At 38.6% G+C, this 26,914-nt stretch overlaps 2 protein-coding genes across 5 annotated transcripts in view; one reads left to right on the top strand and one right to left on the bottom strand.

The window, feature by feature from the left end:
• Window positions 1–26,914, bottom strand: part of mtor (mechanistic target of rapamycin kinase) — a 436,061-nt gene that overhangs the window by 256,486 nt on the left and 152,661 nt on the right. The gene's annotated exons all lie outside the window — the stretch shown is intronic.
• On the top strand, window positions 5,113–26,568 carry angptl7 (angiopoietin-like 7). The gene is made up of 5 exons (XM_072478469.1): window positions 5,113–5,796; window positions 20,126–20,226; window positions 20,903–21,097; window positions 21,318–21,516; window positions 21,983–26,568. Exons 1-5 carry the CDS (start codon window positions 5,415–5,417, stop codon window positions 22,150–22,152), a joined length of 1,047 nt encoding a protein of 348 aa, XP_072334570.1. The 5' UTR covers window positions 5,113–5,414; the 3' UTR covers window positions 22,153–26,568.

Below are 26,914 nucleotides of genomic sequence, written 5' to 3'. Positions count from 1 at the left end.
GAGAATGGCACTGGTGATTGGCAGGTAGCAAAAGGATGCAACATTGAAGAAAACAGGAGGAACTCTAGACATTTGTCTGGTATAACGTTCTGTTTAGTCATAAAACTGCAATATTTGGAAATGCCAATATTTATCATGACTTGTGAACAAGCAGACAGTTTAAAAGCTGCAAAAGAAACTGCCACAACTTGGTATTCATTCCAAACACACTCAAAAATTGAGAGGATTTGAAAGACGTTCTATACATTCAAAGACTCTAGTAAGAACACGGTTGGTGCTAAGGGATTTTTATTTTTTCTAGTAAGAACATGGCTGGTGCCAAGAGGTTTTTATTTTTTTCAATACAATAACGCAATGTTTGCATTTATTTTGTTTATTTTCTTGTCCTGAATAAGGTTAATTGGAAACATGATAAAAAAACGCATTTCTGGATGTTTCAGTGCTAGTGCTAAATCTGCATCCACAGAAATACAAAATATCTTCATAAAATAGTGCAAATTATAGTAGTTCCAATTCTTAGTGCTCATGAAACTAAATGTTAACTTCGTACAGGAGAAGATTTACTTTTGGTAACCCTCCTTACAAACAGTACCAAGTATCGTATCCTTTTAGAATAAGGAGAGAAAATGTTGGACAGTCAGCAGGAGGAGAAAGAAATAGCTGGGAAAGAGTAATGAGATAGTTCAAGAGAAGAGTAATAAGGGCTTTCAAACAGAAACTCAGGTAGCTGTAATGAACAGAGGTCTCGTGACAGGAAGGCTAGCCACCTATGGCAAAATACAGGGAGTTGATAACCAGGGGTAACTTGGTATCAAAGGAAAGAGTGGCTTGAAATCACTGAGGTATACAGCACAAAGGGAAGAACATACACAAGTATTGATCCTCCTGCTTCTATTTTCTATGTATGTCTCTATGTAAACCTGACTATGGCGATTTTCTCTTTGGAGCATGGAGAGATAGAGTCATAGAGGTTGACAGCATGGAAACAGGCCCTTTGACCCAATTTGTCCATGCCGCCCAGTTTTTACCACTAAGCTAGTCCTAATTACCTGCATTTGGCCATATCCCTCTATACCCATCTTATCCATAAAACTGTTTAAATGCTTTTTAAAAGACAAAATTGTACCCACCTCCACTACTTCCTCTAGCAGCTCTCCACCCTGTGTGTGAACGAATTGCCCCACTGGACCCTTTTGTATCTCTCCCCTCTCACCTTAAACCTATGCCCTCTAGTTTTAGATCCCCTGCCTTTGGGAAAAGATGTTGACTCTCGACTTTATCGATGCCTCTCATTATTTTATAGACCTCTACAATGTCACTCCTAAGCCTCCTCTGCTCCAGGGAAAAAAGTCCCAGCATATCCTTATAACTCAAACCATCAAGCCCCGGTAGCATCCTAATAAATCTTTTCTGCACTCTTTCTAGTTTAACAATATCCTTTCTATAATACGGTGACCCGAATTGTACACATTATTCCATGTGTGGCCTTACTAAGGTCTTGTACAATTTCAACAAGACATCCAAACTCCTGTATTCAATATTCTGACCAATAAACCAAGCATGCCGAATGCCTTCTTCACCACCCTGTCCACTGTGACCCCACTTTCAAGGAGCTGTGAACCTGCACACTTTCAAGGAGCTATGAACCTGTACTCCTGGATCTCTTTGTTCTATAACTCTCCCCAACATCCTACCATTAACTGAATAAGTCCCAAGGGCAGCACGGTGGTGCAGTGGGTTAGTACTGCGGCCTCACGGTGCTGAGGTCCCAGGTTCGATCACGGTTCTGGGTCACTGTCCGTCTAGAGTTTGCACATTCTCCCCATGTTTGCGTGGGTTTCGCCCCCACAACCCAAACATCTGCAAGCTAGGTGGATTGGCCACGCTAAATTGCCCCTTAATTGGAAAAAATAAATTGGGGACTCTAAATTTAAAAAATAACTGAGTAAGTCCTGCCCTGATTCAATCTACCGAAATGCACCACCTCATATTTATCCAAATTAAACTCCATCTGCCATTCGTCGTCTCACTGGCCCAATTGATCAAGATCCCGTTGTAATCCTAGATAACCTTCTTCAATTACAACAATCTGCAAACTGACTAACCGTGCCTCCTAAATTCTCATCAAATCATTAATATAAATAACAAATAACAGTGGACCCAGCACTGATCCCTGAGGCACACCACTGGTCACAGGCTTCCAGTTTGAAAAACAACCCTCTACAACTACCTTTTTTGTCTTCTGTCAACAAGCCAATTTTGTATCCAATTGGCTACCTCACCCTGGATCCCGTGAGATTTAACCTTATGCAACAACCTACCATACGGTACCTTGTCAAAGGCCTTGCTGAAGTCCATGCAGACAACATCGACTGCACTGCCCTCATCTACCTTCATGGTTACCCCTTTAAAAAATACAATCAAATGCATGAGACATGATTTTCCACTTTCAAAGCCACGCTAACTGTCCCAAATCAGTCCTTGCCTGTCTAAATGCCTGTAGACCCAGTCTCTCAGAATACCTTTTAACAAATTACCCACACACACATTAGGCTCACCTGTCTGTAATTCCCAGGCTTTTCCCTGCGGCCCTTCTTAAACAAAGGCACATTTGCTACCCTCCAATCTTCAGGCACCTCACTTCAATTATCTCTGCTAGGGGACCTGCAATTCCCTCCTGAGCCTCCCACACGTCCTGGGACACATTTCATCAGGTCCCGGAGATTTATCTACCTTGATGTGCTTTAAGACTTCCAGCACCTCCTTCTCTGTAATATATACATGCCTCAAGACATCAGTATTTATTTCACCAAGTTCCCCAACATCCATGTCTTTCCCAACAGTAAATATCGCTGACAAATATTAATTTAGGATCTCACCCATCTCTTGTGGACCCGCACATAAATGACTTGTAGATCCTTAAGAGGCCTTACTCTCTCCATAGTTACTCTTTTGCCCTTTATGTATTTGTAGCAGCTCTTTGGAGTCTCCTTTGCCTTATCTGCCAAAGCAATCTCATGTCCCCTTTTTGCCCTCCTAATTTCTCTCTTAACTCTATTCCGACAGCCTCTATACTCTTCAAGGAATCAATTTGATCCCAGCTGCCTATGTTATAGGACAGCTTAGTGGGGGTGGGGACTATGTATATTTATGAAGGCTTATGAAGGCATTCTACTGATTAGAAGTTTTTAGATGGATGAGGTTGGCTAAGGGAGAAATCGAAAGAAGTCAAGAATTGAGTATTTCAACTGGATTAACTTGGGCCTTGGAAGTGGCAGGAGAGATGTGAATAAAAAATATTAAGAGTAGTAGTATTTTTGGTTATGGAACACATGCAAGAGGGGTAAGGAAAAAAGTTCAATGAAGATATTCCATAACAGTACTTCTTCCTCATCCTTCTTGTATGTGCACTATATAACCAGAGATAAATGACTCTGCTTAGTCCCTCCCCAAGTGTACTTAACCTTCATGATGTTGCCTCTGCCAGGTGTAGTGGGAGAGGCATGTGTATGGAGGATTATCAGTTAAGTTTCCAAACGGCAGAATGAAAGTTGGGCACCAAACACAACTAGATCCATATGTAAGTCTGGTGAATTGCTGAACTGTAACTTGAGTATCTTAAAGCTAGCTTCAATTTCATGTTTGTAATGTTACTGTAAAGTAGTTTATCTAATTTCAGTTGAATATGTGAAATGAGCCACAAAATGAAACTAAAAGCACCATTTTGAGCATAAAGGAATTGAACATAACAGTATGGATGTAATGCATCAGTTTTACAGGGCATTAGCAAAACCGCATCTCGAATACTGTGTGGCGTTTTTTTCTGAATTCCCCCTCCGTATACCTAAACAGGCGCCGGAATGTGGCGATTAGGGGCTTTTCACAGTAACTTCATTGCAGTGTTAATGTAAGCCTACTCGTGACAATAATAGATTATTTATTTATTATTTTAGGATGTGACAATATGTGTATTGTAAGAATAATAAAGGATGTAAATGCATTGGAGGCGGTTCAGAGGAGGTTTACTTGATTGATACCTGGAATGAGCAGGTTGCCTTATAAGGACAGGCTAGGCTGATTACCACTGGAGATTAGAAGAGTGAGGGGTGACTTGATAAGGTCCTGAATGCTCTTGACAAGGTGGACATGAAAAGAATGTATCCACTTGAGGGTGAATCCAAAACGGTTTTAAAATTAGGGGTCATCCCAATAATATGGGGGGGGGGGGGGGGTCACCCTATAATGTTTATACGGCAGAGATGAGGAGAATTCTTTTCTCTCAGATTTGAGAGACTTTGGAACTCTGCGTCAGAAGGTAGTGGAAGTGGTGCAAAAGAATATTTTTAAAGGCAGCCATGGATAGATTATTGCTAGGGAAGGGAATCAAAGGTTATCAGGGGATAGGAATGTGAAACTCGAAACACAAACCGATCAGACATGATCTTAATGAATGGTGGAGCTGGTTTGAGGAGCAGAATGACCTTCTGCTCCTATTTTACATATTCGTATTCCGGTTACATTTGACGACTGCAGGATACATCTGCAGCACATGAGTCACATGTTGTGCCTAACCTCAATAAAATGTATATCAGCTGCACAAGTAGAGGTAAGTGAAACAGTATGTCAGTTTCATGTATTTTAATGCAGTTTAAAGCAATCACATCAAGGCAATCACAAAAATGAAAAGCCGCTGACTTTTGTTATTTGTGGGAGTACTTAGCAAAAAAATATTTATTCTAACAGGATATAATAGATTTTACGTTTAAAAAACTAATCGTGAAACCCAACCAAGAGAAACATGAACATTTGAGAGCAAAATATTCCCCAACTGTATCAATAGCATTGATTAGTATTTTAACTCACCACAGCATGTATCTATAGGAAAAGGGGAACTAGTGCACAATCTGGTGCTGTCTTCCTCCCCTGGTAATCTGATATCAGGAAAAGTTGACAGGACTGGGACGTCCTTTGTTGATCAAACCTTAAACAAAAGACATCCTTCTCCCAAAAGAAAGCTCCAGCCCACATTCCTGTCAGCACCTGAGGTTAATTGATGGAGAGGGAGGAGCTTGCCATGTGTGCAGTGAATGGGAGGGGCACAGACTACAGATGCATTTGATATTTAAGATGCTGCGCCTGGGCTGTTTTTAAGACTGCTTACATTTTTCTGAAAAGGACACTGCGGGAATTCTTCAACTTAGCAAGTCTCCATATTCAGTGGATGAAGTGTGCAAGAGGAATATATTTCAACAACATCCTTCTAACTATTCTGAACTTCTAAAAATAACTTTAAAATATTCTGACAAAGTAGCTGATAGATTACTAGTTCAGTTAAGGTTTCAGAAAAGTAATCCAAAGTGGGAAGTGTTTCGAACACAAAGATAGTAGTTTTGTAGATTTATTAATTTGAAAAGATGCCAGTCAAGATTTTCCTCTGGCTTCTTTCACTCATTTTGCTGCTCTGCAATGTTCCTCCGGGTTGCAGCAGGGTTCAGAAAACACCTCGGAGAAGGGGAATTGCTGGAGGAGTGAACATTCTGAAGCTCATCACCTGCTGTGATGATCTGAAAGAGCTGAAGATCCAGGTGGCCAACCTGACCAGCATTCTTACTGAGCTCAGTGGGAAACAGGAGACCGACTGGATAAACGTTGTCATGCAGATGATGGAAGTGGAAAATGGCTATCGGCAGATTGAATCTCGCATTACAGAAGCTGAAGGAAAATACTCTGAAGTGAACAATCGGATAGATATTATTCAGCTTCAGGCAGCTCAAACAGTTACACAGATATCAACAGGTAAGGGAGGGATTGAAAGGAAGATGTGATTAAATGTATTTGCACAACATTAGGGATTGTGTGCATAAACAGAGGCAATCAATAGCATTTAAATGCAAGTTTTAAAAGGTGGTTTGACATTTGCAGAAGTATTAAAAAACATTCAGTTTGAAAACAATTACTTGTATTTCTTTTCAGCTAAAATTAAGCAGAAAGATAAACCTTCACATTACTATTTCAGTATTATGATGAAACAGTTAACATTAATCAGTGACGAACAACAACGTGCATTTGTAGATCCCCTCTAACACAGTAAAGCATTGCATGGGACTTCACAGGAGCATTATCTAACAAAGTTTGACAAGTGAAAGCCAAATTTCCACTTAATAAAACACAGCTGTATAAACTGCTCCGGGTATTCCCAATTTTCTTGAGCGAGATCCCACTGAAACTCATAAATAATTTGGAAAACTCTCAATTATGTGGAAAATGGTTGAAAAAGAATAAATCAGGCATCATAGTTGAACTGAAAATCACAATCATCCTTCTCCAAAAAATGTAAGTGCCTCTGAACCCACTTACCCCAATTAAGTTTGGCAAAACGTTTAAAATGTTTCTGTTGATATTAAGGCCACTTTCATTTTCATTTTCTCTTTTACTTTTCATTACTCGATTATCAGACTCCATTTAATGACATTTTCTTTCTACAAAGACCTACTAAACAAGGCTAAGGAATATATATTTTAATGAATTTTCTAACTTGTTGAAAATGCTGATTTTGTTTCATATACTAACCTATTGTTTCTTCAAACATATTGTTTATGAAATCACAACATATTTAAGCAAATGGTGCATTAAGTGGAACTATTAAAAGCAACTGTAGAACTACAGCAATAGGTTGATTAAATTGATTATACCCAAGTTCTATTATGTTCAAACTACAGTCTGTTTCAGCACAAAATATCTATGCCAATCTAAACAGACAGCAACATTTCAGAAATCTCAAAAAAATGTTATCACATAATGCACTTGAAAGCTGCAATAATCACATTTGTTTTGATTTCAAAATTACAAGATTTTTCTGATCAACTGCAATAGTGGGGACACAAAGGGACGACCAACATTTAAGTTTGTTCTTTTAATCTTTTATTAGTGCTGTATTTTTACAGGATAAACAGTCTCCTCATATGAAGAAATAACAAAATTTTTAATCACATTTTAATGTCATGACTGAATTTATGTGGACTTTCAATTTAAAGTTGCACAGCAAGCCTTGCCCCACCTCTGCTATATTTGTAAAGTAGAGGCGGGGGGCTGGGAGGAAGTGGTAAGATATGATCGTAGTGTGTTTAACAAAATAAATAACGTAACTGGTGAATCAAGATTGTATTGAAGTTAATGGTCAAGATCTATCTTTTCCATTCATTCACTAGGGATTCTTCTAAGGTAGAATATATTCTCAAGGTTTTGAGAGGTCATTGTGAAACTACAAATTATTGTGAATTTCAACTCCACCGAGGAGAGGTGTTCTCTCTACTTCCAGTCTCAAAATAGAAATCATGCCTGCCAGTTCTTGTCTGTACAGCTGCAGTTTTAACAGATCACTTGCAGCTCACATTTGCATCACGTAGCTGGAGTCCACGGAAAGAACTCTCACATTCCATTCAGAGAGCCTGAGTGCGTGTTTCACATGATTCTATCAGACACCTAGTCAAATCAGCCAAGAAACCTCAGCAGTCTTAAATTCTCACCTGCTGGTGAAGCAGACCACATGGCATACCTTTGCTATTCAGTCATAATCAGAAACCATGGATGAGAGGGTCCCATTTCCCACATTTCCTAAACTCAACAGCAGTGAGAAAGAGAATCAAGTGAGGTACTCTAGTTATTGGATTTTTGTTCAGATTTTGAAAAAACAAATCCAGTGACTACCTCCCCCTTTTACATTCTACGGTGTGAGTCCATTTTCTATTGATACACTAGACTCTGCTGTGAAATACGGAGGCCCAGAGTTCAAGAATCTTCCCTATCGATTCTGTCCACTGAAAGCGATGACCTTAACCCAACAGCATTTATAGATCCACATTTTCACAAGTTTTCACAACCTGTTTCTTTAAAGTGCTAGGTTGTTTACACTTCGGGCTACCACGGTTGAAAATCCAATTGTCTCATTGACTGCAATAAATTAGTATGAAACTATCAGCTTGGGTCAATAATCGTGCTCTTGCCTCAGTCAGAAAGTTGCAGATCCAAACCCAACTCCAAGACTAGGCTGACACATTCATGCATTACCGCATAATTGCTGCACTGTCATGGGTGTCATTTATCAAGTGAGATGTTAAAGCAAGTTTCCATCCATCTGTTCAGGCGGATGCAAAAGATCCCACAGCACTCCTTCCAAAGCAGAAAGTTTGTTTAATGTACTGGCCAACATTTTCCCTCAACCAATATCACCAAAATTAATTAATAGTCATTCATGCCATTGTTGCACATGGTACTTTGCTGTATGGGAAATGACACATGTGTTTCTCTTAAATAAGTCGTTGAATTACAAAAGTAATTGCAAAAGTAACATCAAATTCAATCTTAAAATCATTTAATCAATCTAACACAATCTTACTTTGTCAAAGCTACTTAGCCATTTGGCAAATTCTGTTTTAAATTAGGACAATATTGCTCTGCATCGGTGTTATTTTCAACCAGCACTGGGCTGCAATAATTTAGGCAAAATGTATGGAAAACAGACTTGATATCTTGGGCTTTTTTCTGGTTGTTCTGAAGCTGCATTTAGACACAGAATGCCACACTGAGCAAATCAGTTTGTCATTTCTCAAATATAAAATATCCTTCCCTATAGTAAAGATATCCTTGGGGAGGAAGGTGCCCCTACTGTATAATAATAATCGTTATTGTCACAAATTACTGTAAAAATCCCCTAGTCGCCACACTCCGGTGCCTGTTCGGGTATACTGCAGGAGAATTCAGAATGTCCAATTTACCTAACAACCATGTCTTTTGGGACTTGTGGAAGGAAACCGGAGCACCCAGAGGAAACGCACACAGACACAGGGGGGAACGTGCAGACTCCGCACAGACAGTGACCCAAGCCGGGAATCAAACCTGGCATTCCTGGCGCTGTGAAGATGCATGATGTTTGCAATACAAATGGTGTTGAATTGTTTGTCCAGTTATTGCAAACATATCAGTCAGCAAGAACTTTTTTAACACCCAAGAAATTTTAACGTCATCGGAGTGAAACATGAATAAAGATTTCACAGTTGACTTATGTTCAACAGATGAAGAATGCATCGAAATTTTAAAAAGAGAAAACATTTTAAAAGTGTAACTATTACAATTTATACTTTTTATTCTGCAAATTATAACATCCAATAAACCACACTCTTGGGGATGCAGATGGCAGAAACCTGAAGTTACAAAATAATTCTATTAAAGGAAATTAAAAACTATTTATTTGAAGTCAGGGACAGGCTCATCGATGACATGGTTGGTCACTGAAGAGCCTGCCAACAGGTCTTACTGTCCAGCTTCATGCATGAAGTAGAATCATAGAATCCTTACAGCGAAGGAAGAGGCCATTTGGCCCATCGAGTCTACACTGACCCTTTGAAATATCATCCGACCTAGGCACATTCTCCCATCCCAGAGACCCCACCTCACTTTTGGACACTCAAATTTAGCATGGCCAATCCACCTAATCTGCACATCTTTGAACTGTGGGAGGAAACCTGAGCACCCGGAGGAAACCCACACATACACGCGGAAAATGTGCAGACTCCACACAGTCACCCAAGGCCAGAATTGAAACTGGGTCCCTGGCGGTGAGGCAGCAGTGCTAAGTATGGTCACTTCATTAGGACACGGAAAGTTGCTCATCAGCTCTGGATCCATAATCAGCAGGAGATGGGCTCCAGTGGAAGATGAGAAAAACAAGAGGCAAAAGTAAAACCTAAAAAGATACTTATTTAAGGATAGGAAAAATGGGGCCATCACATTGGCCTTTAGAGAGAGTAGAATTCCATTTTGCTGACATTAAGTTTCAATCAATGTAGGTTTACAGTACTAAAACAAACACATTACTTGGTCAATACAGATCTGAATAAAATATGTTCTATGTAATTTGATTCCTACATCTCAAGCCTTAGTTATAATTATAAAAAGAAACGATTCATGCAGATGGAACAATGAAGAAATTGTGAATATTATGAAAGGCAAAAAGACCCAGCTACCCACAAGCCTTAGATACTGTTTTCATTAAGATGCAATCAAGTGGTCTAAATAAATCACTACAGGCTTTGTTAAACCATATGACTCCAGACTGACCATAGCATGTAATAATCCATGCAGACTGCCTCAAGAAACATCCAGCTGTTGATTCAACTTAGCAAGTTCTCAAAGGACTTTCTATTACTTTATACTGAAAAAGCTAATTTTTTTTGGGGGGGGCGGGGGGGACACAACAACCAAACTATATACTCCCCCCCCCCCCCCCCAGATAAAACTCAAGACATTTCCAATGACATAAAATGTAATACACCAAATTCCACATCTTATTGAAACACATCGGCTTCTAATTAGAATTAATACCGTATTCTGTGGACCATGCGCAGAGTAGTCCCGTTACTGAGCAGGCAAAAGAACGTCAGCTATGTAAACACAAGTTCATACATGGAGCACAATTCAGTTTCCACCTATTACTACCTTCTACAAGACAGCCGCATTAGTTCCTTTCAACTACATTTATCATATGAAAATACAAGAGACTGCTTGAATTCAAAACAAAAAGGGCCTTGATTATGTTGCGACCAGTGAAAATCAAAATCCATCTCCATGGCACTGCAGCCAGAAACCAATACAATAATGGGATGAATATATAATTACCTCCAGTCAAGCTATTATTTTATAACTGAAAAGCCCTCCCAAAAGGTTTCAATAACTTGAAAATTATGTTTTCATTTTCTTTGCCACAGGAACTGCCTCTTATGAGGATATGGTCCCACTTTCACGAGTAGATCTTCAGTACCTGGCCCAAGCACCCATATTTCATACAAGTGTCATGTGAGAGTACCTTTAAGAAATGGATGTTTAAGCAATGTACCTTTAAGAAATGGAGCTGATCATATTACTGAAGTGATGTCAGTAGGTGGGGGGAGCTGAGCTCACTTCTGCTTTTTGAGTTTCAGTTTGAGAACGCATCTGGGAGTGTCTGTGTGTTTTGCTGTGAGCTGCATGAAGAAACACAGAGTTGGTCTGTTGATTTCTACAATCCAAAGACTATAAATATATTGAATGTAACCTAATGTTCTTCTATTTTTGAAGGTTTAAAGTCTTTTGGATGTTTAAAGGAACAGTTTGAAGGATTATTTTGTGTTGCAGTCTTTTGGGGTTATAAACATTGTTTTGTTTTCAAAACCACTTGTCCATTTCTGCTGTATCACACCTGGAGAGTACACACCGCAATCTATTAAAAGGTGTGGGTCAGTTGAACTCCATGAAACACTTTGAAGTTCTGTAAACCCGGACCCATAAGAATTGGGGGCTCGAGGGGGATCAAAATCTATCGATTGGATTGGCTTAACAAACTTAAAGACAGTGAGGGGTGAGCATATTGTGGTTGCTTTTCAGGTGTGGTATTTTAGTTTAAGTGGGGAGTGTGTTGTGGACAATGGTTCTTTCAGAGGCTCAGGAGTTTTTGGGGGTGAACACGGTAACACACAATACCTTACGGACAGAGACTAAAAGCAGACTGTTAGATATGGCAAAAGCATTGCAGTTAACATTGCCTGGCAATATGCGAAAAGTTGAGGTACTTACCACGGTAGCTGAGCATTTAATTTAGCCTGAGATACATTCTGACTCATTAGAAATGGCAAAGCTCCAGTTGCAGATTAAGCAATTTGAACATGAAAAAGAATTAAAGCAGCTTGAATATGCAATGAGAGAAAAAGAAAAGGAGAGAGAAGAAATAAAGAAAGAAAGAGATAGAGAGGAAAAAGAAAAGGCGAGAGAAGAAAGAAACAAAGAAAGAGATAGCGAGGAGAGGGAAAAAAAGAGAGAGTTTGAATTTCATAAAATGGCTATGAAACATGAAAATCAGTTAAAATTGGCAGACGCAAAGGGAAATATACAGTTGGATGAGATTGATGAGGATAGTCAGACAGATGAGGATAGTGAGACAGAGCATCATAGTCGAAGACGTGGCGGGGATCTATTTAAGTATGTCCAAGCATTGTCAAGGTTTGACGAGAAGGAGGTAGAAGCCTTTTTCATTTCATTTGAGAAGGTAGCTAAACAAATGAAATGGCCACAGGACATGTGGGTATTACTGATTCCAGCAAAGCTGGTAGGTAGAGCTAGTGAAGTGTTTACATCACTACCGGAGGAGGTATCTGAAACGTATGAGGAGGTGAAAAAAATCCATCTTAGGTGCATATGAGCTAGTGCCTGAAGCTTATAGACAAAGGTTTAGAAATTTAAGGAAATAATTTGGTCAATCATACATGGAATTTGAAAGGCTCAGAGTAATCTTGATAGGAGGATAAGGGCTTTGAAAATAGACCAAACGTATGAAGCTCTCAGAGAAATTATACTTTTGGAGGAGTTTAAAAATTCAATTCCTGATGTAGTGAGCACTCATGTGGAAGAGCAGAGGGTTAAAACTGCGAGATTAGCAGCAGAAATGGCAGATGATTATGAATTAGTTCATAAATCAAGGCTTGGTTTCCGACATCAGTTTCAGCCGGTGAGGGATAGAAATTGGGGACATAAGAAATATTCAACTGGTAAAGGGAAAGGTGATCTGATGGGAGATAATAAAGAGAGTGTACCTCAGATTTAAAAAGAAATCCAGGAGGGTGGAAGAGAAATGAAAAGTTTCAAATGTTTTCACTGTAATAAACTAGGCCATGTAAAGTCACAGTGTTGGTGGTTGAAGAAAAGCACTGGTAAGGCTGATGTAGTAAAACAGGATAAGACAGTGGGGTTTGTTAGAGTGGTAAATGAAAGCCCAAGGGAAGTGAAGGAGGTGCAAACGATTGTACAGCCTGTTCAAGAAGTAATTGATAAGAAGGTGCCAGATGTCTTTAAAGAATTTACTTGTGTGGGTAAAGTTTACTCATGTGTATCAGGAGGAGCAGGTAAAGAAGGCACAATTCTAAGAGAGACAGGAGCTAGGCAATCTTTAATGGTAAGAGATGAGGAATTATGTAGTTTGGGAAGAATGTTGCCAGAAAAGGTGATATGTAGAATTCAGTGTGAGATGAGTAGGGTTCAATTCCCGTAACAGCCTCCCCGAACAGGCGCCGGAATGTGGCGACTAGGGGCTTTTCACAGTAACTTCATTTGAAGCCTACTTGTGACAATAAGCGATTTTCATTTCATTTCATTTTCAATTATATAAGGTACGGTTGGAAAGTCCAGTGAAGAGTGGTGAAGTGGAGTAATAGAGAAACTATCTTGTCCAGGAATACAGTTTATCTTGGGTAATGATATAGCTGGATCGCAGGTGGGAGTGATGCCTACTGTGGTTGATAAGCCAGTGTAAAATCAGACAACTGAAGTGTTGAAGGACGAATATACTGGGATTTTTCTGGATTGTGTAGTAACAAGGTCGCAAAGTCACAGGTTAAGACAAGAGGAGAAATCAAAGAGTGAAGATGAAGTGGAAGTGCAATTAGCAGAAACGATTTTTGATCAGATGGTTGAAAATGAACAAGAACAGTTGGAGGATGAGGCGGATATTTTTAGTTCAGGAAAATTGGCGGAGTTACAACAGAAAGATGTAGAAATGAAACAGATATATCAGAAAGCATATACGGAAGAGGAATCTGAGAGTATACCAGAGTGTTATTACCGTAAAAATGATGTCTTGATGAGAAAATGGAGACCTGTACATATGCAGGCGGATGAAAAGTGGGCAGAAGTTCATCAAGTAGTATTGCCGGTAGGGTATAGAAAGGAGGTGTTGCGAGTGGCACATGAGGTACCAGTGGGAGGTCATTTGGGGATAAGGAAAACTCAAGCAGTGATAAAACCAGCGTCCTTAATACCCATTCCAGCATTTGAGGAACCTTTTACAAGGGTCCTCGTTGATTGTGTAGGACCGCTTCCTAAAACAAAAAGTGGGAATCAATATCTTTTGACTATAATGGATGTGTCTACTAGGTTTCCAGAGGCTATTCCAGTACGTAATATTACAGCTAAAAAGATTGTGGAGGAGTTACTTAAATTCTTTACTAGATATGGACTAGCCACAGAAATTCAATCGGATCAAGGATCAAATTTTACTTCAAAGTTATTCAAAGAAGTTATGGATAGCTTAGGAATAAAACAATTTAAATCAACTGCGTACCATACAGAATCGCAGGGAGCGTTAGAAAAGTGGCATCAGACATTAAAGACAATGTTGAGGGCTTATTGTCAAGATTATCCAGAGGATTGGGATAAAGGAATTCCATTCGTACTGTTTGCAATTCGGGATGCACCTAAAGAGTCAACCAAATTTAGTCCTTTTCAACTAATTTGTGGTCATGAGGTAAGAGGACCACTTAAATTGATTCAAGAAAAAATGGTGGGTGAGAAATCGGAAATTACACTATTGGATTACACTTATGAATTTGAGGGAACCATTAAATAGAGCAGGTGAATTGGTTAGACAACATTTGAAAGTTGCACAAAATGTGATGAAACGGGTAGCGGACAAGAAATCCAAAGTTCGTAGTTTTGCCAGTGGAGATAAAGTTTAGTGCTGTTACACTAGTGGTAGGGGAGCCTTTAAAAGCTAGGTTTTGTGGACTGTATCAGATTGAAAGGAAATTAAGTGAGGTGAATTATGTAGTTAAAAATACCAGATAGAAGGAAGACTCACCGAGTGTGTCATGTGAATATGCTTAAAAGGTACTTTGAAAGGGAAGGAGAAAAAAAGGAGGTTTTAATGATTCTAACTCAAAGTGACAAACCAAATCCAGATGACTGTGAATTTGACATACCTTAAATTAAATTGGAAAATGAGGATGTTCTTAAAAATTGGGATGAATTGTTAAGTTACCTTCCAGAGGAAAAACAAACTGACCTGAAAGAGTTATTGATATCACATGGGCAAGTGTGTAGAGATAAATTGGGAAGTACTAAAATGGCTATACATGATGTAGATATGAGAAATGCTGTTCCTATCAAACAACATCCATATAGACTTAATCCTTTAAAATTGGCACAGGTTAACAAAGAGATTGAGAGTATGCTTAAAAATGGCATCATTGAAGTGGGTTGTGGCCAATGGAGCTCACCCATCGTGATAGTACCTAAACCAGACGGTTCCCAACGGTTGTGTGTGAACTATAGAAAGGTGAATGGAGTTACAAGAATGGACTCTTACCCTATCCCATGTTTGGGGGATTGCACTGAGAAAGTGGGACAATCCGCTTTTATTTCCAAACTGGATTTACTTAAAGGTTACTGGCAGGTACCTTTATCTGAAAGGGCGAAGGAGATTTCAGCTTTTGTGACTCCAGATGGTATATACCAATTCAAAGTTATACCATTTGGCATGAAAAAGGCCCCAGCCACATTTCAACGGTTAACTAATACAGTCGTTTCAGGATTACCCAATTGTGCGGTATATATTGATGATCTGGTAGTTTTCAGGCAGACATGGAAAGAACATTTAAAACATCTTATGGAGTTATTCGATCAACTTCAGGAGGCGGGATTGGTGATAAACCTAGCCAAAAGTGAATTTGGTTAAGCCCAAGTCACTTTCCCTGACCATACAATCGGACAGGGTCAATTGGTCCCACGGGATGTGAAAACGAAAGTTATTGGGGAGTTTCCGATACCCTCGACACGACGGGAAATAATTCGATTTCTTGGCATGAGTGGATTTGATCGAACCTTTGTGCAAAAGATTTGTAGCGTGGTTGCTCCACTGATGGACTTGCTGAAGAAACGTCGAAAATTACAGTGGACTTTCAACAGGCATTTGACGGCCTGAAAGCTGTGATAACCAATGCTCCTGTGTTGGAGAATTACAAGGGACTCTGCAATCAGATTGAACTGAAGTATCTAACTTTAAAGAGAAATGACGAGGCGTAGAGGAATGGATGGATCGTGCAGAGACTTTCTTGTTTAAAGAGACCGTCAATCGAGAAGGATTTCGGTTGGAGGAAGAACGAAAAAAAAAAAATGGACTATATTATTATACCTGTTTGCGTGTGTTGTTTTTTTGAACCGGTAAAGGGTTTTTACTGTGTGCATTTCTGAATTGATGGTGCAAAGGTGAAAAATGAAACCATCTTGAAGTTGATGGGTTTTTTTTGGGGGGGGGAGGTGTCATGTGAGAGTACTTTTAAGAAATGGATGTTTAAGCAATGTACCTTTAAGAAATGGAGCTGATCATATTACTGAAGTGATGGCAGAGGGTGGGGGGAGCTGAGCTCACTTCTGCTTTTTGAGTTTCAGTTTGAGAATGCAGCTGCGAGTGTCTGTGTGTTTTGCTGTGAGCTGCATGAAGAAACACAGAGTTGGTCTGTTGATTTCTACAATCCAAAGACTATAAATATATTGAATGTAACCTAATGTTCTCCTATTTCTGAAGGTTTGAAGTCTTTTGGATGTTTAAAGGAACAGTTTGAAGGATTATTTAGTGTTGCAGTCTTTTGGGGTTATCTTTGAAGTAATGGGTGTTAAGATATTCAATGTTTGTTTTTAAAATGTTAACTTGAGTTCATAGCATAAACATTGTTTTGTTTTAAAAACCACTTGTCCATTTCTGCTGTATAACACCTGGAGAGTACGCCGTGTGCTTCCCACACCACAATCTATTAAAAGTTGTGGGTCGGTTGAACTCCATGAAACACTTTGGGGTTCTGTAAACCCTGACCCATAACACAAGAATCATAGAAATTATCAAGTGTCTTGTTGGCCAGAGCCTGATCCTGATGTCAAATTCATGGAAGTGTTTTCAAAAGGATAGTGGTAAGAAACAGGAATCATAGCTGATGTTTGCCCTTTCTAACCCAGGAGTCTAAAGGCCAACTGCAGTAACTCAACTGATACCCGAGTCCAAATCAGCCATTTCAACACTGGCAATAATCACAGATAAAACTAATTTGTTATAATTAGTGTCAAGAACCTGTAGGGCAAAATAGTATTATTTGAGCATGGAATGTGTTTTTCTTTCTGGGTTTCAAATATAGATGATTGATGCAGGTAGGGCAGTAGATGTTGTCTATATGGACTTCAGTAAGGCCTTTGACAAGGTCCCTCATGGTAGACTAGTACAAAAGGTGAAGTCACACGGGATCAGGGGTGAACTGGCAAGGTGGATACAGAACTGGCTAGGCCATAGAAGGCAGAGGGTAGCAATGGAGGGATGCTTTTCTAATTGGAGGGCTGTGACCAGTGGTGTTCCACAGGTATCAGTGCTGGGACCTTTGCTCTTTGTAGTATATATAAATGATTTGGAGGAAAATGTAACTGGTCTGATTAGTAAGTTTGCAGACGACACAAAGGTTGGTGGAATTGCGGATAGCGATGAGGACTGTCTGAGGATACAGCAGGATTTAGATTGTCTGGAGACTTGGGCAGAGAGTTGGCAGATGGAGTTTAATCCGGACAAATGTGAGGTAATGCATTTTGGAAGGTCTAATGCAGGTAGGGAATATACAGTGAATGGTAGAACCCTCAAGAGTATTGAAAGTCAAAGAGATCTAGGAGTACAGGTCCACAGGTCATTGAAGGGGGCAACACAGGTGGAGAAGGTAGTCAAGAAGGCATACGGCATGCTTGCCTTCATTGGCCGGGGCATTGAGTATAAGAATTGGCAAGTCATGTTGCAGCTGCATAGAACCTTAGTTAGGCCACACTTGGAGTATAGTGTTCAATTCTGGTCGCCACACTACCAGAAGGATGTGGAGGCTTTAGAGAGGGTGCAGAAGAGATTTACCAGAATGTTGCCTGGTATGGAGGGCAATAGCTATGAGGAGCGGTTGAATAAACTCGGTTTGTTCTCACTGGAACGAAGGAGGTTGAGGGGAGACCTGATAGAGGTATACAAAATTATGAGGGGCATAGACAGAGTGGATAGTCAGAGGCTTTTCCCCAGGGTAGAGGGGTCAATTACTAGGGGGCATAGGTTTAAGGTGAGAGGGGCAAGGTTTAGAGTAGATGTACGAGGCAAGTTTTTTACGCAGAGGGTAGTGGGTGCCTGGAACTCGCTACCGGAGGAGGTAGTGGAAGCAGGGACGATAGGGACATTTAAGGGGCATCTTGACAAATATATGAATAGGATGGGAATAGAAGGATACGGACCCAGGAAGTGTAGAAAATTGTAGTTTAGTCGGGCAGTATGGTCGGCACGGGCTTGGAGGGCCGAAGGGCCTGTTCCTGTGCTGTACATTTCTTTGTTCTTTGTTTGTCTTTATATGCCTGCCGTGGTGACACTAGGACTCTATATCCAACCTTTCTTAGAATTACGTGAAGCTATAATGTATTTGCCCTTTTTCTCTGCCTCATCTATGACATTTTCTTAGATTTAATCAAAACGTCCACTGAACAATCTGGTCCTGCACTTTCACTTGAATTGGTTCTTAGAGTTAAGGTCTGGGACGCACCGAGAGTGTGGTGGAGGCAGGTTAATTGAGGCATTCAAAAGGGAATTAGACTGTTTCTTGCCAAGGAGGAATGTGCTGAGTAATGAGAAGAAAGTGGGAGAATAACACTAATTAAATCGTTCATTCAGAGAGCCAGTGCATACACGATAGGCCAAATGGCCTCCTTGTGTGCTATAAAAAAAATCAAAGATTCTGGACATCTGACGTGCAACAATTCTGTCCACTGAGCCATTCTTTTGGGAACAGTTCAAATAAACAATACTTTGCAGAAACTATTTGATTTATCTTCAGAAAGCTTTACATCTTGGAACTGTAGAACTCAGTAATGCACTCACCTGGTGCAACACATTACCCAACCCATTCTTGAAAAACTACTTTCAACAGTGTCAGAACAATGAAAATTTCCATCCTCTTCAACTTTATTTTAGAAAGCATCAATTGACATATGCTGTCGATAAAACCTAGCTCTCACAATCTTCACAAAATTAACTTTAAAATCATCAAAAATCTTTAATGCATCAGTTACATCAAAACAAAATTGTCAACAGAAATTAAAATGGGTTTATTAGAAGTGCTTACGTGTGATGTTAGTTGGGTTTGCACTGTCTTCACATCCAGAAGCAAATAAATAACTGATAATTGGGGCTAACCTGGACTGCTACAGCTCCTGCGTTAGTAAAGATTAAAAAACTAATTTGCTGCAGTTAATAAATAAAAATTATAAATTTGGTGTGGTTGGATAGTCTCCATCAACAGGGTCAGGTATGCTCACTGGTTTATTGTGTTTTGAAAGTAGAAAACAGTATTTAACTCAAGTCACTCAAATTTGACCAAATTTACGTTTTTTCAAATGTAAACATCTAGGAAAAAGTTATTTTCCGAACTCAAAACAGCAGCAAAAAGGAAATGTAAGCAAAGCATTGGCAGGGAGTGTTTCAGGTATGTTGAAAAAAAGAGTAATATATGGACCTAAATCAGAAGGGACAAGGTGAACGTACATTTTATATTAAACTAATACAGAGGGTGGTGAATATCCAGATCAAATTGTCCTTGGGTAGACTGTGAAGACCGCTAATATTCAAGAGGGAACTACCCTACAGAGAATTATTAGGCTTTGGGACTCACACGTTGGCCCACCATGGTCTTTTGTGAATTCTATAAGGGAAAAGTGGAAGAGAGTTAAATATAGCCTAAATAGTTAGCTTAATTCAGAAAGATTGAAGCAATGCCAATTTACTGGATAGAAAATCTACATGGGAACAACATAAAAATACTTCAATATATTGCATTTGCTAAGATACCCAAAGCTAACAAATCATAAAGATATACAAATAACCATGATATGAATTCTTAACTCAGTTCAATGCTTTCTTACTGGTGGGGAGTATGTAGCTATTGAATCTAGTTTCATAGGCAACGGCAGGGAAAAGAATAAATGGAATTTTCCTGCTTGAGTGCGAGTACCTAACATAAATGTAGGTTTCAATTACTATTCTAATTTGGGACAGAATCTCAAAGTGGGGGGGAAAAAATATTTATAGATATTACAAGAAAGGCCACTGCTCATTATTGCTCATGTAGCTGTAGTGCAGTAATGGCTTGATTTAAAACTCAAGTATTCTGGAATAGTAGAACCATAGAAAAACTATGGCACAGAAAGAGGCTAGTCAGCCCATCTTGTTTACATATATGCAGTCGTGCAATATTTAATCTTTTGTCTACAGATGCTACTTATGACTGCACATCATTGTACCGGAAGAATTATCGAATAACTGGAGTGTACAAGCTACCTGCAGATGAGTTCCTGGGAACTCCAGAACTAGAGGTGCCTTTTGAAATAAATTTCCTTTAGTTTTGTTACCTTTTGAATGTGCTTTACTGCCACTAAAATTACATTATTTCTAATTTGTGAATGTCACTTTTGTGTAAGAATTGTTCAGTGATGACTAAAATATCATCTTATATTACGGTGATCTTGACAAACAACGAATTTGGTTTAAAATCTTCCGAATTTTATTGGAATTGTGAATATGTACTACCACTGCTTCAGAATCCCAGAGTTTAAATTCCATGCATTACTGTAGCTGCATATGAGCAACAACAGAGCCTGCCCAGGTATCTGCGTGGGTCTTACCCCAACAACTCATGTGCAGGGTAGGTGGATTGGCCATGCTAAATTGCCCCTTAACAGGATAAAAATAATTGGGTACTCTAAATTTTTTTTAATTTAAATATTTAAACTATTTTATTTCTCAACCGTGAATATACAATTATAATACATTGTGTATTCGTTGGACTTGGTCAGTAGGAAATTAAAAAAAAAAATTCTCATGCATCAAAACAATTTGAGGTTGTAACACCATTGCAAGTACACTGACTCTAGTTTGGATTACTGAATGCGACTCCAAATCTTACCATCAAAGAATGAAAAGCTAGCTAAATACTTTGGCATTCAAGATTAGGCCTCATGCCTCGTTAAATAATTATTTGGATTGTTTCAGGTGTACTGTGACATGGAAACTGGAGGTGGTGGCTGGACTGTTATACAACGACGCAAAGCTGGCCTTAGCTCTTTCAACCGTGACTGGAAACAGTACAAGCGAGGATTTGGCAACATCCGTGGGGACTTCTGGTTGGGAAATGAACACATTTTTCGATTAACTAGACAGCCAAGTACACTCAGGATAGACATGGAGGTAACATTAGAATTCCCATTTACATATTTTACCAAAATTATGGTTTTATTTGCAATGAAATATTTAATGAACGGAATTGGAAACAGCAGGACAAGTATTATTGAGATTTATTTTTAAATTTAAGCTGCAAGCTTAAAGCGAACTATTGCTTTATGAACTATGGCAACAGTATATGTCAATGTCAGTGAACTGTTTAATGACTTGCCCTCTACAACAACAGGACTGGGAAGGACATACTCGTTATGCAGAATACAATTACTTTTCAATAAGCAATGAATTGAATAGCTACAAATTAATCATTGGAAATTACAACGGGACAGCTGGACGGGACTCACTCAGATACCACAACAACACTGCCTTCAGCACAAAGGACAAAGACAACGACAAGTGCGTGGACAACTGTGTACATTTCCGCAAAGGTAAGAGTCGATAGGTAAACAAAAAGAAAACCAGATGTATTTGTTCACTGGATTGGGTCATGACACTTGCAACTAGAATTCACTTTTTACAATGCCATACGAAAGAACTGTTAAGTTACATATTGCAACCCATACGTTTTCATGAAATCTGCAGGCAATTCATTACACTGGTATTCTATGAAAACTGTAAATATATATTGCAGGATTTCTCCATATTTAGTAGATTCTATGAATACATTACAAAGAAACAATGACACTACAAAAAGTGCATGGGTCGAGAAAAGACCGCTGTGAACCGCCAAGTTTAAAAAATAACATACTGAAAAATACCATTCACTTTCTTGAAGTTACTGCTCCTATCCCTTATCTACTGCCTCACCAACCCCTCACCTCCCCCCTGCATATTTAACCCCCAAGAAATTATATTAACAATTTATACAATAACTCTTTATCCCTTTGACTGCAGGTGGCTACTGGTATAACTGCTGCACAGATTCCAATTTGAATGGCGTTTATTATCGTCATGGGCAGCATACCCAAAATTCTGATGGCATCACATGGTATGGCTGGCATGGCTCAAGTTACTCAATGAAACAAGTCGAAATGAAGATTCGTCCACAAAGTTTCAAGCCTTGAACACGATAATTTTTGTAACTTTGTACATGAAAAACTTAACAGTTATTACGGCATTTTCTTAGAGCAGAACTGTGGATTGAAGGACTTTTCAATGCAAAACTTTGGGAAGCTCCTTTCTTCTGCTTTTATCTCTCTGCTAACCACTTACACAATTACATGTCTGAAAATAATGTTAAACATTACAAAATTGAGTGAAAAATACTAGCCACCCCGACAGGTTTTTAAAACGTACATATAAAGAAATTCATAAGTACATTTTTTTGAAATAGCATGGCAGAAATGTCATTGTGGTCTTCAATGGAATTAAATGAGTTAATTTCACAATCAGAAAAAGAAAACAAATATAAGAATTAGAGAGCGCACTCTAACCGGAAGAAATCAAAGTTATTGTGGTATGTTGTCCATAATGCACAGCAAGAAAGTGTGCAAAAATATAACCTGCCTCTCCCCAACACAAAAGTGAATACATATATATCAACTTGCAGCTTTTCGCAGTTGTGAATCAGTGGTGAGAAAAGTAGTTTCCCCCACTGGCACCATAGGTCTTTAACATCATTCAAATTGCTTAGAAAGCGAGACTGAAGTTACAGAACTCGATGGAATGTTTCACTAGGTTAAAAGTGCTTTATCAATGCAAGTTATTATTTGGTGGGATGAGAATCAATCAGGTATATCTTATTCCTTTTTTTCTTGCATCATGCTTGGGGCAACTGAGTGGGTTATGTTCAGAGTTCCAGTCACCGATATGTTGATTTAGTGTTTTCCCTAAATAAGTTATATGGAACAAAAGAAATTCCATTTCTAAAAACACTATTTTCTTTGAAAGTAGATTTAATATGGGAAACGCGGCTGTTGTCGTATGTGGTGTTTTATCATCTTCAAACCAGTCTGCTGTTGCGTCTTTGAGGCAAGGTGGAAATACTCTGGTTGAACATATTTGTTGGCTTTACTTAACAATTCCTGCCAGTATAACTCCTGTCACTGTAGTTCTCAATGTCGAGATTTAAAACCAGAATAGGGTTAAACTGATGGTGCATTTTACTTAATTAAAAATGCATTTGGAGATTCATATCCAGAATCATTGTAGCACCAAAATGGCAGTAATTTAAGAGGCATGATTTTTGTAAGAGTACCAGTGTTTAGATAATGAACAGGTGCAGCTCAGTCAAAATGTGCCTTCATGGACTAAGGTGGGCCCAAATTTAGGGGGCCATGTCATAAAAATAACCGAGATTAGACCCAAGTCCTAGTAATATCTCAGAGCAGAAACTGGGTTGGAAGTGAGAGTGAAACTGCAGGCTTACAGCTGTGGACTCTTCTTCAGCCTCAGGGACTTTTGACGAATGTTAGACAACAGCATCCAGAACACACCAGATCCAGAACACACCAGACCCAGAAATCCAGACTTCCTAAAACAAGGATAGGACATTTAACCCTGTTCGGCACTTTCCTTTTTTCTCCCACTGCCCAACCCAAATTTGACTGTGGCCCAAGCACAAGGTTCACCATCAGTTACTTAGGATGCCACTATAATTGCATATCGCTTGGAATCAACTGGTGGAAATTGTAGCAGGAAGACTGGGAACACTACTCATAACACTTCGTATTCCAGTATGTTGCTCCCATTGGGTTTTTCTCAAGAAAAATATACAGAAAAAGTGTGCGTCTCTGTGTGTATGCATAAAGGGATATAAAGGTAACCTGTCCAATAAAAATTCTCATTAATTCAGCACTTGTGTATATTCCATTAACTTCTAAATTGCCACACTGCCAATTGTCCTTTCATGTACTGCAATTTGAACTGTTTGAGCCTTAAGTTTTCCTGGGGCAGTTTCAACTTTGTCAGAAATTGGTAGTTAACTTTTGTTCATCTTCTAGTTTAGTGTGTATTTACATGCACAGCAAGATGAGCATTTCGAACTGAGTGAACTTGTATATTCCGCAGCACTTTGGTAAATCTAGTCCATTAGTTGTAAAAAGTGCACTAAATTAGGAAACGGTCATTCATACTTGATACATCACAAGATAATCTTAACTGGAGCCAGTATTCATTCTTAGTTTAAGATAGGATTCGAAGAGCTGATTATCAATAACTGGTTATTATGTAAAGGTTGGAGATAAATAATTTATTTTATACTGTTATTAAACTAGCTTTCAGCTAGTTTGTAAATTACAGTTTAATAGAAATTAACAAGGATTTGTTGTGCTTTATTGGCAAAATCTTAACAATACTTAACAGGTAAACATTTTGTACTTTAAATAATACACAATTAAATATTACACCTTTGTATTATTCAAATTCCTTTTCTAATATGGAATATTACATTATAAACATATTTAAAACGTACAATGGAGTGGGCGGCACAGTGGTTAGATCCCGGCCCTGGATTACTGTGTGTGGAGTTTGCACGTTCTCTGTCTCTGCGTGGGTTTCACGCCCACAACACAAAAATGTGAGAGTTCGGTCGATTGACCACACTAAATTGCCACTTAAATGGAAAAATATAATTGGGTACTCTAATTGGGCAGCAGAGTAGCACAGTGGGTAGCACCGTTGTTTCATAGCTCTCGGGTCCCAGGTTCGATTCCCGGCTTGGATCATTGTATGTGTGGAGTTTGCACGTTCTCCCTGTGTCTGCGTGGGTTTCCTCCCACCTGTTAGGCGAATTGGACATTCTGAATTCTCCCTCTGTGTGCCCGAACAGGCGCCAGAATGTGGCAACTAGGAGCTTTTCATAGTAACTTCACTGCAGTGTTAATGTAAGCCTACTTGTGACAATAAAGATTATAAATTTTATAAAAGCCACAATGGGGATTTAGCACTTACCACAAGAAAACATCATAAAGCTCGCTCATAATTATATATTGTGATTGATTGTATTAAACTTGCACCCCAAATACCTTAGTCCTATTGCGCAGACAGCCACAAATTAATTTGATGTTATGTGATCTACTGAATTCCAGAAATGCTGGCACATAGCAATGGGACACTCCAAAGCACAGCTTATTGTATTCTTATGTAATGATTATATAGCAACCTTTATAAAAACAAATAACTATTTTGCTTGAAAATGTGTCTCTTTAAAAAGGGTGATGCTGGAGGTATTTCTGAAAGTAATAAGTGCGTTTACCAGTTAATTGTATCAAATTCCCTCCGACAGCAGAGATTGGAATGATGACAAACCTTAAAAAAAAATCCAACATTTTATGAACTCTAATGAGAAATAAGGGTCTGGAACATGCTCAACGTTACTGCAGACATTTCAATTACAATGCCATGTTAAGTGGAAACCAGTGCATTGCTTATCCTACCAGACAAAAGCATTCACATTTTCCCCATTGTCAAGAAGTCTTCAAGCATTATGAAAAAAAATTCCCAAACCTCTCGCTCTAAACAATTTTTAAAAAAGGGTTGGAGGGAGAAGGAGTAACAACTGGTTGAAGATAGGAAAGATTCACATGAAACTACTACGCACAGGTTTACCAGCGCTGTGAGAGTTGAACAGGAAAGGGAAATTAGCCATTTTCATTTGCTATTTACACATTACAACAAAATCCGATACAATATTTCAAAGGAGGTTAATCTGGCAATCCAGCAGGGTTGACAATTACTAAATCCTACACCTTGAACAGTTTTCCTCTTCCCAAATGCATAAACCACTTAATTATTCTTTAGGGCTGAGTTAGTTGCAAGGCAACAAGTGATGCATTCCTTGATTGCAGATGTTACTTTAAAAAGAAATCTATTTTTGGTCCACATTATCTACAGTATATAAAAACACCTTCAGATTTTATCTATTATGTCATAAAATTATTTGCATATGATTAATTCACTGAAGAATAGAGCAGTGAAGGAGTATTGAGAATTTCCAAGATCTAACAACAAACTTCATCGATAATTCAACTCATCTGATACACTGTGCCAAGGCTTATATCTGAAAATAATGACCACGTAGGTGTGGTAAAGGGGAGTGAGCCAACCAGTTTAGAATAGGACTCACAAAAGAATCAACAATCTTTGAGGGGGGGGGTGAAATGTTGCTTTAAAAAAAATAATAATAAACTTTTTTTTCCCTGAGAAAATTACTATTAAATAAAGCTAAGAATTAGATTTATTTTAGAATATATATCACACCTTTAGTAGTATTCCTAGCTCACAGCATGCAACATAAGTTATAAAGTTGTGGCTAATGCATATCATGATGAATTACTTTGGTGAAGGAAAATGGAATCACTGTGATACTTATAAAATATTCTCAGTTACTTTGTTTCTAATTACACAAAGTATATGAATGGCTGTAAATGCAAGTAGCTTGATTGCAAATGTATAATTCTTAAGATTCTTTGTGGAAAATGTCTATTCCTTGGCTTGGTTTGTGGCATATTTTAATAAAACAGTTCATATTTAGCCATTTGCTCCCTTGCGTTAGGTATTTACTTGCAACGTGCTGCAAATGTTTCTAGACTAAATTCTGGGCTAAACTATCAATATTAGTCAGTTCATAAGGGTTAATTTTCTTAAATACTCATCATTTTGAGACATGTAATTTTATTATCTTTCAAGAAAGTAAAGCTTTTAGTGAGAAGCAGTTGTGAAGTTGTATATAGCACATTGTTTAAATGAATAGGAATTCATCTAAGGTTTTTCAGCTTATTGTGTAATGTGTAAAATATGTACAGTGTGCAATGGCAATATCATTTCCAGTTATATGCAGCTTCATTTTATTGTACAAGTCATCCTTTGACTTAGAACAAGTTTCTC

The sequence above is a fragment of the Scyliorhinus torazame genome, chromosome 16, assembly GCF_047496885.1.
Source record: "Scyliorhinus torazame isolate Kashiwa2021f chromosome 16, sScyTor2.1, whole genome shotgun sequence".
NCBI lineage: Eukaryota > Metazoa > Chordata > Chondrichthyes > Carcharhiniformes > Scyliorhinidae > Scyliorhinus > Scyliorhinus torazame.
The sequence above is the reverse complement of the archived record's forward strand: the minus strand, read 5'-3'. Positions and strand labels throughout refer to the sequence as shown.

Excerpts from the sequence above, each read along its gene's own strand:
- angptl7 (XM_072478469.1), top strand. The coding sequence starts at position 5,415 with ATGCCAGTCAAGATTTTCCTCTGGCTTCTTTCACTCATTTTGCTGCTC. Across the intron at positions 5,797-20,125 it reads AGTTACACAGATATCAACAG|ATGCTACTTATGACTGCACA; the intron begins GTAAGGGAGGGA and ends TTTTGTCTACAG. Across the intron at positions 21,517-21,982 it reads CTGTGTACATTTCCGCAAAG|GTGGCTACTGGTATAACTGC; the intron begins GTAAGAGTCGAT and ends CTTTGACTGCAG.